This window comes from Semicossyphus pulcher, unplaced genomic scaffold, assembly GCF_022749685.1.
Source record: "Semicossyphus pulcher isolate SPU_LCO1_2020_fin unplaced genomic scaffold, fSemPul1.0.p SCAF_16, whole genome shotgun sequence".
In the NCBI taxonomy this organism is placed as follows: Eukaryota; Metazoa; Chordata; class Actinopteri; order Labriformes; family Labridae; genus Semicossyphus; species Semicossyphus pulcher.
The window spans coordinates 18,827,147-18,840,656 of record NW_027211670.1 but is presented as its reverse complement, the minus strand read 5'-3'; the positions used below and the strand labels follow the sequence as shown (position 1 = coordinate 18,840,656).

The following is a 13,510-nucleotide window of genomic DNA, read 5'->3' as shown; positions in this document are numbered from 1 at the left end:
TGAGTCTGCCTAGGTGTGCATTATAAACAGCATGTTGATCACTGTCGTTAGGACTTATTCCTTCCCCTTAATGTCATTCACGCAGGCAGCTTCTTGTGACTTTGTGTGACTGGGGAAAAGAAGGCATCTTACGAGCACGTTGACGGTGCAGCTCATGCGGTTTTCCTTGTTCTCGTCGTGCATGATGGTCCTGTAGTCCAGCAGCCTCTCCAGCAGACGAACCACCAGGGTGACGAAGTTCTCGCCCGTCTTGGCCAAGTACATGTGCTTCCTGCAGTGCTCCAGTAAACTGGTGTGTGGGTTTGGAGGAAGAGAGGAAAACAAATGTGAAGCATGCATAAGAGGATCTTCTTCAGTTTAAACGTCAAACTTTAGCCGCTTAGGATTTCCTCTTTTCCACATTAAAGCAGCGTTAGCATCCGACTGCGCTGAAAGCAAATATCACAGTGGCACGCTGTGATCATCAGCACTCTGTGATTATTTTGAAGAGTGCTATGTTGCAATTAGCATTATCTAACATGTGAGAGGCTCGGGCGTAATCCTGCCCATTAATCAGCACTTACATTTTCTGAAAGAGAACTTTGTACTGCTCGTCTCCGCGGCCCCCCTCCACCTCGTGATCCAGCTTGGTGATGATCTCGTTCTCGAACTGCAATTAGACGGAGCAGGCGTAAATAATCAGCGTGGCTAATTTTTCAATTCATTAACGCCATCTCCCTGTCTCACTCTCTGTGTGTGCATCAAGGCCCCGGCTGAGGGGATCGACTTTAATCGCCTCTCTCTCGCAGCTCAGCTGGTATTTTCTGTTTATTATTAAAGATTTTCTTTATCTGTATAAATGTGGTTAGGACACAGAACAAGGCTGCAGCAGGGAGACACATCCTCTTTACTTTTGCTCTGCTGCAGCTGGAGCTTCTGACAGTGATGCATGGTTCTTATTTCTCCCATTTTTGAACGTAGCAGCTGCATAAAAAACAGGTTTTATGGAGCTGAAACAAACCAATTTTCACTGACTTCTTGTTTTACTGTGAAGGCCAGTTGCAAATACAGAGCAGGAGAGGAGAGTGCAGCTAAGAGAGAGAAGATATGAAGGCTGCTCTCTGTTAAACCAAGGATTTATAACACACATGGAGACACACAGGGATCTAGTAAAAGGAATATTACTGCCTTGCAGCTTTAAAGGGGTCCGGCCAAAGTGAAATTGATCACATTTCAGGGCAAGAAAGTGCCATTCATCTTCCCTGAACTCTATCTCGAGTAACACTCAAGATTCCCTTCCCTTGAGAGGGAAACTACAACTGTCTTCAGAGGACTACAAGGCCCAGCAGAGGCATTTTGAAGCCGCTGTGCTGCTTTAAAATTCAAAACAAGAATAACAGCACCGCATACATAAACATCACAAAGCCGAAAACTGCCTGAAACATCTTATGGCAGAGAAGCCGTAGCCAAACGGATTTTGTGATGTAAAAGGCTTAATTTTGCACTTTAAAGGGGCATAAGTTCCTTTTTCTATGGCTGCTCATAATAATAATCGCAGCACAACAAGATGAGAATTACAAGCAAGCTTTGGGCTATGGAGCGTTTTTCTTAGATGGACTATCCCTCTGCTGTGTTCACTCGGTTTACACTGCTCCTCAGATTGTTATGTCGCATTTCAGAGGAAAACGGACCCGCTGGAAGCTGCATGTGAAGTGGAACTCGCACTGCATCATGTCGAAGAAGATGGGGATGGTGGCTTTTCGCAACTCGATCTCAGGGACGAGCGTCATCTCCAGGATGGGACCCACCATCTCTGGGATGAACTTGATCTTGTGAGGCCCTTGAAAGAGAGAAAAAACGTATTAATAGACAGATTAACACACAACTGATTTGTGTATTTCTATTTGGACAAAAAACCCCACAAAAAACATCCTTCATGTTCTGCAGATTTAAAAGTAGCCTCATGTTTATCAAGTCTCCTCTCACTAGAATTTTCTGTGACAATCATGCGTTAAATCACCTCGAACCAACACATCAGGTAAAAAATAGCAAGGGGCTCATTAAAAACCCTGCGAATGAGTCAATCTAATCTGGTGGAAAGCTCTAATTAAGGGATCAGATGGTGCGGGTTACAGTGAGGAGACTTTCAGTCAGGCACAGGTGCCCAAATCTGAGACTCCGATCGCTGCACAACAATCTCATTCCATTGAGACGTGACTGCTGATTCTCTCCCTTCACACAACAAAAAGCTAATTAACACATGATTGTCTATATTTAGCTGTCGCTGTTTGCTGGGTCGACCTGTAATGACAGTGAGGGTACTAAATCGTCGACATAAATTGGGAAAACAACACTTTAACACGTGTCAATTACTGGCGTCCTACTGCAGGGTTTGTGTGATTGATCTTCATTAAAGAAATATATTTGGTTACAAGTGAAATTGAACAATATTGACACAAGGAATCGGTTGAGTTACCTAGATTGTACCACATATCCCTGATCTCAAAGCCGATTTGTCTTCTCATGTCCTGGTACCTGAAACACAAACAGGATTTAATGTTATGCAACGTATAGTCAGATCATTTCATAGAGGATAAAGAGACTGGGAGCGTAATGGATTTAGTTAGAGGCTCATGTGTAAAGTAAATAAATGCAATACGGTACAGCTGACTGTTTGCTGAGCACTCAATGCAGAATGCAAAGTCATTATCCCTATATTACACGGCTGTTGAATACTTGGTTCTGATTGGTTGATTACGGCATTCCGAAGTCTGCTATTGCTCGATAGCAGACCGTTGCTATGAGGAACAGAGCATTGCTAGGGATGTGGCTCTAGTCACAGAATCTGTAGGACTAACTGTAATCATATCAACCTGCTGAAAGAAGTAATTTGACGTTGGTTTGTTCACAGTGAGGAAGAAAAGTAAACAGACGAAAACAGCGGAGAGAAAGGAATAGAGATTAAAAGACGCAAAGACAGCTAGGTTAGCTCATTTTAACCTGAGTAATAACAGCTAGGTTAGCTCATTTTAATGTGAGTAGTAACAGCTAGGTTAGCTCATTTAAACTTGAGTAATAACAGCTAGGTTAGCTCATTTTAATGTGAGTAATAACAACTACGTTAGCTCATTTTAATGTGAGTAATAACAGCTAGCTTAGCTAATTTAAACTTGATTAATAACAGCTAGGTTAGCTCATTTTAATGTGAGTAATAACAGCTAGCTTAGCTCATTTAAACTTGATTAATAACAGCTAGGTTAGCTCATTTTAATGTGAGTAATAACAGCTAGGTTAGCTCATTTAAACTTGAGTAATAACAGCTAGCTTAGCTCATTTTAATGTGAGTAATAACTAGGTTAGCTCATTTTAATGTGAGTAAAGACAGCTAGCTTAGCTCATTTTAACGTGAGTAAAAACAGCTAGCTTAGCTTCTTTCAAGAAGAGTTAACCATTGCCATGGATGCAGCTCTAACTGTTTAAAAGTGTAATGGACTATTTTTTGACATAAATGGAAATATAATCATTTTCAAATTAATAAAATAATTTTGTGTCAAATTATTTCTTCAATAAATAGCCGTGTAATAAGCAGGATAACGTATAGTGAACAGGTTGTTAGCCTGTCGGGGCTCCATTCTGATATAACAACCCACTCACTGTACATTATCCCTTACATAATGTGCTCTTGAAACCCATTCACAATATCCTGACCATGATAAGTCTGTTTGTTTTGTATTTCTGTGACAATCATGACTTATTTCCCCTCGTGCACGACCGCAGCATGCTGACAGTCCGCTGGCTGTCAAATATGGTCTTCCCTCTGCTCTGTGTTTGCATTTGAACACACAGTAGGCAGAGATCAGACGACATGAGGCAAACTGTTTGATCAGACAGTTTTTGTGTGCACTAGTTCTTTGAGGTCGTCTTTGTGTGTCAAGGGCCCTTATGTAAAACAAAGATTTGCAGAAGAAGCAGAAGGATCACTCTCGTCCTGACTTTCTGCCTGCTTTTTTTTTTTTTTTTTTTTTTACGAATGAGGGCGTATAAGCTGATCAGCTCTGCCATGTCTGGGTCATGAACCAATCTTCACAGCAGCTTGGAGCCTGTCTCCCAGCCTGCCACACAGGCCCAGGTCACAGAGAGGACAAATGGTGTGAAGTAGAAAGCATGTGGAGGGAGAGACCGACAGTGAATGATAGAGAGACTAAGAGGAGTGGAAACAGTGTGCATGGAGGCAGAAAGCGAGACGGGCTCTGTGAAACCGATCATATGAAACAAAAGTAATAGATTAAGCTCTTTGAAAAGCGATTGGATGTTTGATAAGAAAAGAGAGTAAGTTCAAGCCTGAAATTGTTTTAAGATCAAGCATGTAGGAGACAGAATGAAGATAACAGTCCAGAGAGAGCTACATCTGACCATTTCTACTCGATTTCCAATGGCCTGTTTTAGCAAGCTTTCGCTGCGCCATTGCACACTGAGAGGCGGTCAGATGTGGTTTCACTGCTGGATCATCAAGGGATAAAAACTGCACTGAACTGCATTAATGCGACCGGAATCAATGAACCATCATGGCCTTTGTTGTCTACCAAGCTGCGTGATTGTATGGATGACACATCAGCTAAACAGAAGACAACACACAAAGTCTATCTGAAATAAAATGTGAAAACATAAAAAGTCCAATATTAGCGGTGAAGCACTGTTTTTTCCCCCTTCACTTAAACGCCACACGTCACATTTACAGGTTGCTGTGGCAGCACAGAGAAAACAGTAAGACCTGCATGCTGCCAGGTTTCAAAAATCAGGGGAAGCAGCAGTGAGATACTTCCACATTGACCCCAAGAGAGTAAAAGAAAAAAGTAAAACTTCAACTGTGTCCAAGAAAGACGATAAAAAGGCTGGTGTGAAGATGGTAAATGATCAGCATTAATACGTGCGCGTGAAATTAGAGCATGCGAGCACGGCAGCTCAGAGTCTCCGAACGTCAGTCGATCAGGATGAAGGATAAAGAAATTTGCAGTTTACTGCCGAGCTGCAAGGGGATGTTAGTGTCACCGTGGTTAGCAAAATTCAGTACCGTCACAGCCCTAATATACCAGTGTTGTGACCAAGTCATCCTTGTCCCAAGTCCCAAGCAAGTCTCAAGTCTTTTTTTCTTGGGCAAGTCAAGTCAAGTCACAGGTTATGTCGAGTCCAGTCGAGTCCTTAGTTAAGGCAAGTCAAGTCCCAAGTTAAGTCACTTTTTTTCGACCCAGGATCCAGCACTCTTACCTGTAGTAACCGGTCTTTATAAAGAGACAAGACAAGGTGTTAGTAGCTCGTCTAATAATGATATTATTGGCCAATTTATATAACCTGTTCAAAAAGTATGACAGTGAATTGTATCTGTATTATCTTGGCACAGACGCAGCCATGATGATGGTCTGGTCTGAGACCGTATTGAGTAGTGACGAGTACGACTGATGAGGCTTCTCTTTGGGAAAAAACATCAGGAAGTGGGGGTCCTTGATGTTGCGTGTTGCAATAGCAACGAGTTTGACTGACAGCCAATCAGCCAATCATGACAATCACATATCGGGGAGGTTTTTGAGTCGTCCAATCATGATTCAGTTTGCGCTGCGTACATACTTGATAGTTAGACAAAAAGTTAGAATTTCATCATTACATTTAACAGCTAACATTCAAACTTATGAACACGCAAGTCATCCGAGTCATCGTGCCTCAAGTCCAAGTCGAGTCTCAAGTCATTTATTTTTTGTCAAGCCGCAAGTCATCAGAACAGTGACTCCAAGTCACCATGACTCAAGTCCACATCTCTGCCTAATACTGTTACTTTGTTCACTATACTGATACCGAGTGCCATCCCATTCCAGGGCGATAACAGAATCAGCGGTAGGCCTATACTGCTCACCCTGTATGGCAACAATGGTGCTTCTCCTTCAAACTGAAGCCTTGCATATTGTACACATCGTTGTTTTACTGGTCGGATTTTTAAGTTGCTGACATATTGCTAACGTTACATTCTCTGCTAGCACTTTTCTGTATTGTTTGCTGGTTTTGTAGTTGCCAGTTGCAGCCAAAACAAATCCAGAGTTGCAGAACAGATCAGTGCAACTTATTGTGTAGGCTGATGTTTTGGGAAATTGAATCCGGGTGAAACAAGAACATTTTTTGTGTTCAGGGATCAGACTGTTGTACTTGCTGATACCTATAGCACATATACGGCAGCATTAGAGGCATTTCTGTTACTGTTATCAGTCTCTGGACTCTGGACAACTCAACAACACAATTCTGCAGAAATAAGAAATTTGAGTTAAAAGAACATTCTGGGTGAAGACAGAAGTCTGAATATGTGATCATATATCTAATATTAGACAGCCCTTTGAGGGCCATTTAAAGTTAAATGTGATGTCAGAGCGCCTCCTCCAGCTGGTGGCACTGCTGGTGACAGCATTGTTTGCTCATGCCCCGAATCAGTCCTGTCTGACATCCGGCCATCCCGCTGAGTGACTGATGGAGCCACAGTGGCACCTTTTGTCTACTCCTTCTCACACTTTGATGGCAAGACACATCAGCATGGAGTAAAAAGATGAAGAGTTGAGCCTCCTTCACCCGTTGTGACATTTCAGAGCCCGTACAGAAATCTGAAGTCCTATTGATCGTCCTGCCAATATTGTACAAAGAAACGATAATGTATTTGGACGCAGAGAAGACCGGCATTAAAATAATCCTTAACAAAGATGCTGCGTCACCTCTTTGCAGCCTGGCCTGGTCAGAACAATTAAGCATATTTAGCTGTCAAAGCCAGAGGATTGATCTTTAGGCAGAGTATTGGCAGGATTATAAAATGGAAATAGATGTCTGCCTTTATAAATTACAGTAAAGCCGAATGCAAAAAACAGAAACGGTAATGTATAATGGATTATATCATTCATCTTTCCTCTCATCCAGACTTGAACATATTTCTGTGCATGTTGCATGCGTGCAAGTTTAAGCACAGGGGTTAGTGTCTCTACATTGTGCATGCAGCGACCACTCAGGAGGCACCATGTCCTCATCTGAGGCGAGACAGATGCAGGGTGCTGTTCTGTCACACTCCTGCAGGCAGCCAGACAGGCAGCTATGACTGTCGGCTGTCAGGACCTACACTGCGTACCTGTCAGCTGCGGGGCGGAAAGCTCCCGGAGAGGTTAACTAAGAATAACGCGTCAATGGATGAGGCAGCGGTGTGAGGATCCACGGCTCTCAGGAGCTTGCGCTGTGTAATGCAACTGGGTCAGGGGACAAAGATCAAAACTAGGAGGAGAAAGGAGGAGTTGGTTGTGGAGGCATGAGGTGACGGAGAGTGGCAGATACAGTGAGAGAGAAAGAAACAAGTGATTGACAAGCCTTGGACTGTGCGATCAGATGAGATGTGATGAAAGCCTGAAGCAAAGGAAGTGTGAGAGACTCACAAAGCCTGACAATATGACAATCACAGATCAGAACAATGACACTGCTGCATGCTCATTTATTGAGCTCTCTGTGTGTATGTGTGAATGCATTTCTAAGGTTTCTGTTCAGAGTCCTTCTGGGTGAACGGTTTGGGGAAAATTACGGTATATGAAAACATTTAATTTTTGTCGGTTGTGGTCAAAGTTGTGGCTGAGGTCAGGAAACACTGCCACATGGATGCACACAGAGATGTTTTCATCCTACTAATCAGGCCATGCAGTAGGTGTTGGTAATAAGCAGCAACTTGGCGGCTCAAAAAGTTGCCAACGTGGAAGTGCCAAAAACTGCAGTTCCTCGAGTGGCCACTTGAGGCTGGCTCCAAAAGCGAGTCAATCCCCATGTTTAACGGAACAAAATTAAACATGTTAACAGCCTAGTAAAAAAGGCTTTTGGTCTCCATAGCTTAACTCTCTATTTATGACAACTGTGCAGAGAGCTGGCCAATCAGAAGAACGTGGGCTTGTAGGGGCGGGGTTTGTTGAAGGGACAGAGCTGACCGAGTCGTTTCAGGCAGAGGCTGTATGAGGGCCTGCACAAAGCACCAGTGTGAGAAAAATGAGGAGTTTTTTTTAACTGTAAATTATGCTAAGCTACTCCACAGGTATACACAGGAAATATGAAGCTTGGAATTTGCATAATACCCCCCCTTTAAGGCTTGAAGTTATGCAAAAAAAGGAGGCTGGTCTCTTTAAGTGAATGCTGCTAGTTGATGGCTAGGTGTTACCTCGACGGTAGCTCAGTCTGTAGGGACTTGGCTTGGGAACCGGTTCAAGTCCTGCTACAGACCAAGTATGCATTTGTGTATTTTGGGCCTTTGAGTGTGTAGCATGATTTAACAGAGTGAAAAAAATTGAATTTCCCTTCTTCTTCTTCTACCCGCTGAATTTGTCATATCAGTAGAGTTTGTGATGGTGTTGCCTTTTGGAGATGTTTTAATGCAAATGTAGGATGATTAAAAGGGCTAGCTGTGTACGTTATTGTACTAAGAGGTCGCCAGGGAAGTCTGACAGTGAGTGAAAAACACTTAAAAACAAATATGGTCACCTTTGGCACAAAAAAACAACAACATGGCAGCAGCCAGAATGCCAAACATGAGGCATCAAAAAGGCAACCAATGGGTAACGTCAGGGTGTTACGTCGATTTTCTATAGTCTACATTCTGTAAAGACATGACTGAAAGAATGGGTGTTAGAGGGACACATACACTGAACTTAACAAAACAGCACAAGGAGACAGGTGTGACGCAGAAGCAAAGCTGATGCGAAGCTCTAAAGAGAGGTGCTCCCCACGTCTCAGATTTCACCCCTCTGTTCTCTGCTCCTGAGCACGGCGCAATAATTGGTATTGCAGACAGTGCTGACAGTTCATGCACCAGCACACAGGGAAACGCTATGCAGAGAGCGAGAGGTAAAAGAGGGAAGGTGAGCGATAGACAGGGAAGGAGAGTGGGTGGGTGAAAGAGAAGCTGACAAACCCACAGTCATATCCCTGTCGCTTGCTCGGGAAGCTACCTGGTTGTGTTTGAATGACATATATGGAAATGTCAAATAAACAGAGTGGAAATAGCACGACAGAAGTCAGCCTGTTTCTGTGTTTACTCCATGAATGGCAGTTGTTGTGTATGTGAATCAGAAAGCTGTTTTTTCTGGGAAGGCTGACAAGTCGAGACAGGCAGAGTGGGGGCGGGTAAGAGCCGTTTGTTTACTGTGTTTGACTGTTTGTGTGGGAGTTTATCATGGCTGATAATAAAGCACTGGCCAACCAAGAGTGTCGCTGTCAAGCGCGGCCCGGTGTGATGTATGCTGCAGCGACAAAAAAAAACGCCTCAAAAGGAAGATGAGAGGAAATATGCTCCACGTCTGCACAGAGAGCCTTTTACACGTTTGGCTGCATTATCAGAGTGGAAGAGAAATACTAATGCAGATAAATGCCTTTAAGCAGATACAGACAGGGGAAGAACAGTGAAGGAAAGCGCTCTCTGAACTCAGAGCTAAAAGGTGGGTTAGATTTAAGTAGATTTTCAGAAGCAATAAAATCTAAACTTTGTGGCTTTAAAATTTCAGCTATCTAATAACTTTGCAATATCAATGTCTCTGCTTTCTCTGAGGGAATACGTCGAAATACAAAGAGAGTGTAGACCTGTATCTTAATTCCAAAAGGGGATTCCCAACTTCAGATACCTGGGATCAAAATACACTCTCCATAACCCCTGGAGTTACTGTGAGGCTGCTCTGTTTCGTTCAGATGGTTGAACCACCAGTGCAGCCTCTACCAAATCTATGGGGGTTGGGTATCCCTGTGAATCTCTGTGTGATGAATTATACAAAGTCTCTGGGTGTCTTAGTGTGCTCTGAGGTCGCCCTGTGGGTTGAAAAAGCACTCAAACTCACTTGTGGAAGATCTTGGCTCTCTTGTCGCTTGAGAAGTTCTCGAGCTGCAAAGACTCCTGGGTGAGGAAGGCTACGGCCAGGTGGAAGTAGTTGTTCCACAGCTGAGACACACGAAGACAGAAAGACAGCAGTGTTAAAAGAATGTAGAGATTTTTTACTTACAGTATAAAAACAAAGTCAGTCAGTAACACACTACAATATAGATGTGATCTCAAAAAAACAACGAGAGCAGCTTAAATGGAGTGCTACTGTAGCCGCCATTTTTCACTGCAGTGCAAACAGTTGGAGTATGCATACAAAATATGTCTTTTCATGATCATTTCATGTAGTAAGTCTGCCCTTTCTAAGGGGAATACACACAAGAACTTACAAAAACTGTTCTCTGTCCTTGTTTTGTTTTTGATACTGCCCCCTCCTGGTTATTTATTAGCATTAGCTTTTGAGGAGTGTGGTAGAGGACAAGAGGACTTCTGCTTCTCCTGCTGCAATTATCTAACAACGTTGTTGCCTTGGACACTATTTGTCTGTAAGTACTGTGTTTTTAAATTTTTTGATGTGAGAGGCAGAATATGTTTCCTTGAGTTTTGTTATTTTAGGAACATTTGAAGGTAGTCACTTGGTAGCTAGCAGAGCTTTAAGCTAGCAGTGTGACTCAGCATTTTCACTTAGCTAGATTTGTAGCCTTACATTGTGCCTTACTGTTTGTATTTGTTATTTCCTAATTTAGTATGCTATTTGTGCCGGTTTTACAAGTGCGAAATTCTTTAATAAATATCAATAAAAGAACACTTACACTGTTAGCTAGCTGTCTCGCTTTGACTACCAGCAACTGTTTAAGCTAACAGTTACAGCTAAGCTAAACAACCTTTACACAAAATAACACTGAATACAATATTCATCAGCCATAAAGAGAGCTCCATGTTCTATAAGTCTCACTAAAACACTGTTAAAATAATCACTCCATAAAGGCTTTACGAGCTCAGAGCGGTTTGAGTTGTTGACAACATTAACATTCTTCTATATGTCAGACATTTACAGAGCGAGCAGAAAGAGTAGCTGTTCCAGGGGTGGGCAGGTTAAAATATTCCGAAATGCACATCAAATTGCCGGCCATTACACAGTAATTGATGTTCCATCTCCACCATTTTTATGTCTACTGCCTTCGGCGATGTTTTTTTTTTTTTAAACGTCCAACAATGCTGCACATTAAAAAAAAAAGCCACAGTGTGAAGCAGAAGAGTGATGACTTTAAAAAGTGCCATCCAAGTCTTTTTCCTGTTAAAAGCACTTTAAAAACACAATTCAATGGTGCTTTGAGTAAAAGAACATTGTCTCTGGGAGGTTGGGAGGGCTGGTATCAAGGCTTTCAAACAAAAAACAAAAAAGAAAAGGCTTTGAAAAGTTTCACTCTTACCTGTAGCTCAAAGTTGGTTTGATCCAGAAATTTCTTGTTCAACACGGCTGCATACTGATTAATGGCCCGCAGGAACACTCTGAAAAGATAAGAGGATAACGTTTTCTTACTGATCAAATATTTTTTTTCCATTTTAAAATAAAGGTTTTTATATTCTGAAGTTTCTTATTAATGGGCTAAAAGGCCTCTCAGACATTTCTTTAAATTCCTGTATGAAACCAGATTGATGAGTTATGAAGTAGCCCCCAGATTTTCATATTCATGACCCGACACAAAGGCATATTTGTTTTGACATTCTACAAAATGTCTTACTTTAAGACGGCAAAGTGGACCATCTCCAGGCTATTTTGCTGGCTGAGTTAGAAGTTGAGGGTGTACTATTTTCCCAGTTATGTTTTTTTGTTTTATTGCTTCTTTTTTAAATGTATTCTTTAGGGACGCATTCAAAAACACATTTATCTTAATTAAAGAGAAGAGACGCTGTGTACCATTTAAAGCTGACAGATACTTTCCATCAGCGGTCCCTAGGCAGGTAAACACAAACACTGAGATGCAAAAAATGCTACTCATGGAATATACAATCACCTTCACATTCTTGTTTAAATCATATAGTCAGATGTACACAATATGTTTAATATAGTTAGTATTTTGTATAATAATATTGTTTCAAAACTCTAACAAGACACTGTGTGTTACTGAAGAGTACAGTTCATTTTCTCAAACTGGATTTTGTGTAATGTCTGCTGTTCTGTTTTACCATTTCCTTGTCTGTTTTTGTTTTTGATATGCTCTGTTTTATACGTTTGTAAAGGTGTGATATTTATTGCAAGGGACTTCCTTGTTAAATAAATGTGAAATATATATTTTTTAAACTCCATTTGTCTGATTCATTGTGAAGTAATATATCATACGTTTATATCATCAAGCTTTTTATTGCAATTGTGGGAGGAAATTCTACAACAGCGTATTAGGGCCATTTTATATATATATATAAAAAAATAAAAACAGAGCCGGAGGAGAAAAGTATTCTGCGAAAAAAAACTTGAAAATTCCAAGATTAAAGTTGTAAATTTGCCAGAAAAAAAGGGAAAATTTGTGTGGGAAAAAAAAAACTCTCCTGCAAAAACACATGTTTCTATGCTGCCCGTTTGACCCAGGGGTAATACCATCACACGTAAAAGTTACCCTACGCACTCATGACGCCTACTAAAAGTAAACAAGCCTTGCATTATGGACAAAAAAATCACAAAAGTACTTTAAATCAATACCCCAAGGTTGTGGGTGACTACTATATCAAGTGCGTTACGTGGGAGGGTGTCGAGAGAGGATTTGTGCGCAAATTCATGACTTTATAATCTCAGAAATTTGCACGTTTTTTTTCTGGCAAATTTATGACTTTAATCTTGGAAAGTGTTTTTCTCGAAATTTTACTCTTCTCATCTAGCTCCATTTTTTTAAAATTTTTTTTACAATGGCCTTAATACGCTGTTGTAAAATTCATCTATGTCGAGTATGTACAAATATTTAGTCTCAACACTTTGCAACACTGTAGTCTAAAAAATACACTGAGTTTTTAAGTGAGGCTGGTAAACAAAAACAGCTGTCAGTGCAGGTTAAAACATTCTGGTTATGAAAGAGAAATAGAGCTTCTTTTGTCCTAAATAAAACTTGCACACACATCCACGATGCTAAATAGATGCAACGACTTCCTGCACTTGACCTGTACGTTGGCACTGGACTCATCCTGTACTTCAGAATAGCCCAAAATTAATTCATAAAAGTACAAAATGAACTGAAGTTTAAATCTGTAGCCAGAAAAAAAAGAGACACGAGTGTTTTGTATTTCCACAAAGAAGAAATCTTTTGACCTAGTAGATAAAATTGCACATCCAAAAGAGGTGAAACACAGGTTGAGTCTGTCTTTCTCTCTGACTGAGGAACAGAAGGGCTACAGGCACTCCCCGAAAAAAAAACATGCGATGAGTAGACCTTAATGAGAGCACTGTCTGATGGGTTAATCCACTCTGATGTTGCAAAATTAAATGTTAATAACTTAAGTGGCATGAAGCTTTTAGAGGGGAATTATGATTGCTACTTGCAGAGTCAGAGGCCCATCCGCTATTTAACTTCACTCCCTGGTGGTACCAGCCATACAACAATGTAAGTACTAATCTAAGAGAACTACCAAGCCAGGACAAAAAACCCTTATCATGAGCGGAGGAGGAAAAAGATCTAGCAC

The 13,510-nt window shown here is 41.3% G+C and overlaps 1 protein-coding gene across 1 annotated transcript in view; it reads right to left on the bottom strand.

The window, feature by feature from the left end:
- dock1 (dedicator of cytokinesis 1) overlaps window positions 1-13,510 on the bottom strand; it is a 248,180-nt gene that overhangs the window by 54,386 nt on the left and 180,284 nt on the right. The window contains exons 30-35 of the mRNA XM_069665134.1: window positions 11,272-11,350; window positions 9,858-9,958; window positions 2,456-2,514; window positions 1,671-1,819; window positions 564-649; window positions 133-289 (exon numbers count right to left, since the gene is read on the bottom strand). Coding sequence (XP_069521235.1) covers window positions 133-289; window positions 564-649; window positions 1,671-1,819; window positions 2,456-2,514; window positions 9,858-9,958; window positions 11,272-11,350 — 631 coding nt within the window. The remainder of the gene's footprint in view (window positions 1-132; window positions 290-563; window positions 650-1,670; window positions 1,820-2,455; window positions 2,515-9,857; window positions 9,959-11,271; window positions 11,351-13,510) is intronic.